This window comes from Crocuta crocuta, unplaced genomic scaffold, assembly GCF_008692635.1.
Source record: "Crocuta crocuta isolate KB4526 unplaced genomic scaffold, BGI_CrCroc_1.0 scaffold2428, whole genome shotgun sequence".
NCBI lineage: Eukaryota > Metazoa > Chordata > Mammalia > Carnivora > Hyaenidae > Crocuta > Crocuta crocuta.
In genome coordinates, this window is record NW_027529225.1 from 2431 (window position 1) to 7055 (window position 4625).

At 36.5% G+C, this 4625-nt stretch overlaps 1 protein-coding gene across 2 annotated transcripts in view; it reads right to left on the reverse strand.

Annotated features, from left to right (window-relative positions):
• The window catches only part of LOC144226881 (phosphorylase b kinase regulatory subunit alpha, skeletal muscle isoform-like), a 28067-nt gene that overhangs the window by 2308 nt on the left and 21134 nt on the right, over window positions 1-4625 (reverse strand). For both annotated transcript variants that reach the window (XM_077758387.1, XM_077758386.1), the window contains one exon: window positions 2582-2738. In XM_077758387.1, coding sequence (XP_077614513.1) covers window positions 2582-2738 — 157 coding nt within the window. The remainder of the gene's footprint in view (window positions 1-2581; window positions 2739-4625) is intronic.

Here is a 4625-nt window from a genome sequence, read left to right on the forward strand (position 1 = left end):
CATCAGCTCTCAGTTCGTTCTCAGCATTCATGAGTCTCTCCTGGTTTGCCTCCCTCCCCCTCCCCAACTATTTTTCCCCTTCTTCTCCCTCATGGTCCTCCATTAAGTTCTTCCTAATCCACCTATACATGCAAACATATGGTATCTGTCCTTCTCTGCCTGACTTACTTTGCTCAGCATAACACTGTCAAGTTCTATCCATGTGCTACACATGGCCAGATTTCATTCCTTTTCATTGCCATGTAGTATTCCATCGTATAAATAAACCACATCTTCTTGATCCATTCATTAGTTGATGGACACTTAAGCTCTTTCCATGATTTAGCTATTGTTGAGAGTGCTGCTATGAACATTGGGGTCCATGTGCTCCTATGCATCAGCACTCCTGTATCCCTTTGGTAAATTCCTAGCAGTCCTATTGCTGGGTCATAGGGAATTTCTATTGTTAACTTTCTGAGAAACCTCCACAGTATTTTCCAGAGGGGCTGCACCAGTTTACATTCCCACCAACAGTGTAGGAGGGTGCCCGTGGAAACCAGTGTTTAAAAAAGCACCTCCATTTAACAAAGTCACAGGATATAAAACCAACGTACAGAAATTCGTTGCGTTTCTATACACCAATAATGAAGCAGCAGAAAGAGAAATCAAGGAATCAGAGTCACTTATAATTGCAACCAAAACCATAAGATACCTAGGAATAAACCTAACTAAAGAGGTAAAAGATCTGTGCACTGAAAACTACAGAAAGCTTCTGAGAGGAATTGAAGAAGACACACACACACAAAAAAGGAAAAACATTTCATACTTATGGATTGGAAGAACATATATTGTTAAAATGTCAATACTCCCCAGCCATCTACACATTCACTGCAATCCCTATCAAAATAACACCAGCATTCATCACAGAGCTAGAGTAATCAATCCTAAAATTTGTGTGGAACCAGAAGAGATCCTAAATAGTCAAAGTAATGTTGTAAAAGAAAACCAAAGCTGGAGGCATCACAATTCCGGACTTCATGCTATAGTACAAAGCTGTAATCATCAAGACAGTGTGGTACTGGCACAAAAACAGACACATAGACCAATGGAACAGAACAGAGAACCTAGAAATGGACTCACAAATGTGTGACCAACTAATCTTCAACAAAGCAAGAAAGAGTGTCCAGTGGAAAAAAGACACTATCTTCAGCAAATGATGCTGGGAGAATGGGACAGTGACATGCAGAAGAATGAACCTGGACCATTTTCTTATACCATACACAAAAATAAATTCAAAATAGATGAAAGACCTAAATATGAAACAGGAAACCATCAAAATCCTATAGGCGAAAACAGGTAGCAACCTCTTTGACCTCGGCCGCAGCAACTTCTTTTTAGATACATCTCTGGAGGTAAGAGAAACAAAAGCAAACGTCAACTATTGGGACCTCATCAAGATAAAACACATCTGTACAGTGAAGGAAACAATCACCCAAACCAAAAGGTAGCCAACAGAGGGAGAAAATATTTGAAAATGACATATTGGATAAAGGGTTAGTATCCAAAATCTATTTTAAAAAAAACCTTATGAAACTAAATACCCAATAATTAAATAATCCAGTGAAGAAATGGGCAGAAGACATAAATAGACACTTCCCAAAAGAAGACATCCAGATGGATAACAGACATATGAAAAGATGCTCAACATCATTCATCTTCAGGGAAGTACAAAGCAAAACCACAATGAGATACCACCTCACATCTGTCAGAGTGGATAAAATTAATAACTCAGGAAACAACAGATGTTGGCGAGGATGCAAGGCAATGGGAATGCGTTTGCACTGCTGGAGGGAATGCAAACTGGTGCAGACACCCTGGAAAACAGTATGGAGGTTCCTCAAAAAATTATAAATAGGACTACCTTATGACACAGCAATTGCACTACTAGCTATTTACCCAAAGGATACAAAAATGCTGATTTGAAGGGGCACATACACCTAATATTTATAGCTGTGCTGTCAACAATAGCCAAATTATGGAAAGAGTCCAAATGTCCATCTACCGATGAATGGATTAAGAAGATGTGGATATATACACAATGGAATACTACTCAGCAATCAAAAAGAATGAAATCTTAACAATTACAACAATATAGATGGAAGTAGAATGTATTATGCTAAGTGAAGTAAGTCAAAGTAAGTTACTTAGAGAAAGGCAAATATATGACTTCACTCATATGTGGAATTTAAGAGACAAAACAGATGAACACATGGGAAGGGAACACAAAATAAGATAATAAGAGGGAGGCAAACCATAAGAGACACTTAAATATAGAGAACAAATTGAGAGTTGCTGGAGGGGAGGTGGGTGGGAGATGGGATAAATGGGTGATGGGTATTGAGGAATGTACTTGTTGGGATGAGCACTGGGTGTCATATGTACGTAATGAATCACTGGGTTCTCCTTCTGAAACCGATATTACATTATGTTAACTAACTTGATTTTAAAAAATAAATTAAAAAATAAATTTACTTTTTTTGAAATGCTTTAAAAAAGCACCTTCATTTAGATTTGGTATAAGTTCAAGAAGAATTTATAGTACCTCATCGAGTGCTTCCACTTTCTTCCTTAAGATTCCAGAGATGTACCGGATCAGGCCCCAGTGACGAATTTCTCCAACTTTGCCATACAGTTCAGTAAGCAGCTCTCGGACTGTTGCACTCCCTTCATCATATAATCCAGTGTCCCAGTCAGGTCCTCTGAAATGTTAAAGAGAGACCTACATTAGTTCTAAATAAAGCTACTGGCAATAATCATTTGTTTCACTGTTAAAACGGATGTGCCTATTTTTGTTAGGTCTGTCTCATTAGGAAATACTAAATATTATTTACCAAGAATCCTTGTAAACCTATGAATAGTGATCAGCCCTGAAACACAAATACCTAGACAAGAAAAAGTCTTAGTTTCTAGCTGTGTTTTTACAAAATGCATTCTTTTACTCTCTTCACAGTCTTCAACATAGCTGAAAATAAAGTCAAAGGTTTAATTTAACTATTGATAGTTCAGAAAGTATGCTACACTTAGGGAGCTAATGAAGAGATAAAAAAGATATGTGCTTATTTTTATTTTATTTTTTGTTGTAAAGATTACTATAACATGAGTCAACTGTGAAGTACCATAAAAATATATAAATTGCTATGAAACTGGGAATTTGATATACAATAAAGATAGATTATTTATTAAATAATATTAAGACAATGAAGTAACCATCTGAAAAAGAAGCTAGATTCATGCCTTACATTGTATATCAGAATTCCAAATGTATCAAATATTTCAATGTAAAGGTACTAGAAAAAATATGGGAGAACTGCTTTATGACTTTGAGGGCAAGAGGACTTCTTAAAAACTATAACCTATACATAAGAAGCCATAAAAGAAATACTGATGCATTTATATACATAGAAACAACAAAATTCTTATTGCAAAAACCACCATAAGCAAAGTCACGGTACAAATTACAAACATAAAAATATTTGCAGTTTATNATTTGATAACACTGCATTGATGAGGCTTTGGGAAAATAGGTAGTTTTGATATATTGCCAGTGGGAGTAAAAGTTGAGACACTCTCTCTGGAGAGCTATTTGGAAATACATATTAATATTCAAAATATCTATATTCTTTGACCTAACAATTCTACTTCTGGTATATCTGTAGGATAAACTCCACACATGAGAAATGATACATTCTATGAGGTAGGTTATTTGCTGTAGTGTTTGTGACAGTGAATGATGGGAAACAACCCAAATGTCCATCAATAGGAGACTAGTTAAACAAATTGTGGTATATTCAAAGAAGGGAATGCTATGTAACTATTAGGAAAATATGATATAGATCTAGATCGTGGCAGACTGTATGTTTCAAAATGACTCCAATAATGTTCCATCTAACATGCTCTTCTTACAGTGTGGCTTGTACAATCCTACCATGAAGAGATTGGGTCTGTGTTCTCTCCCCTTCAATCCAGGCCTGCTTGTGTCTAATTTGATACAAGCATACAAGTGCTGTATGATTTCTGAGGCTAGGTCATAAACATTCACGTAGCTTCCACTTGGTCCTTTCTGGGGCACATATTCTTGGTAATTAGACATCAGGCTGTGAGGAAGTGGAGAGACACATGGGGAGGTCATCTGTAGGTGTTCCAGCTGACAGCTCCAGGCAAGGTTCCAGCCAACAACCAGTATCAACTCCTAGATATTCAAGTGGACAAACCTCATGGTGACTTCAGCCCCAGATACTGTCAGACCACAACTGAATGAGATCCCAAATGAGAACTGCCTAGCTGAGCCTACACAANNNNAATTTAAACATGTTTTACTTTTATTAGTTTAAGCCACTGAATTTTGGGGTTATTTGTAAAGCACTCATAGATAAATGGAATATATATGTAATGATTTTCAAGATACATAGTTTTAGTGAAAAAAAAAAGCAAGGTACAGAACAGTGTATATACTATGCTTCCATTTGGGTAAACAGGTGTACATATATATATGTCTTTATTTACCAACATTTACCTACATATGTATAAACTGTCCCCAGATGGATACACAAATAAACCAATAACACTGATTGCCTGTGAGGAGGGGA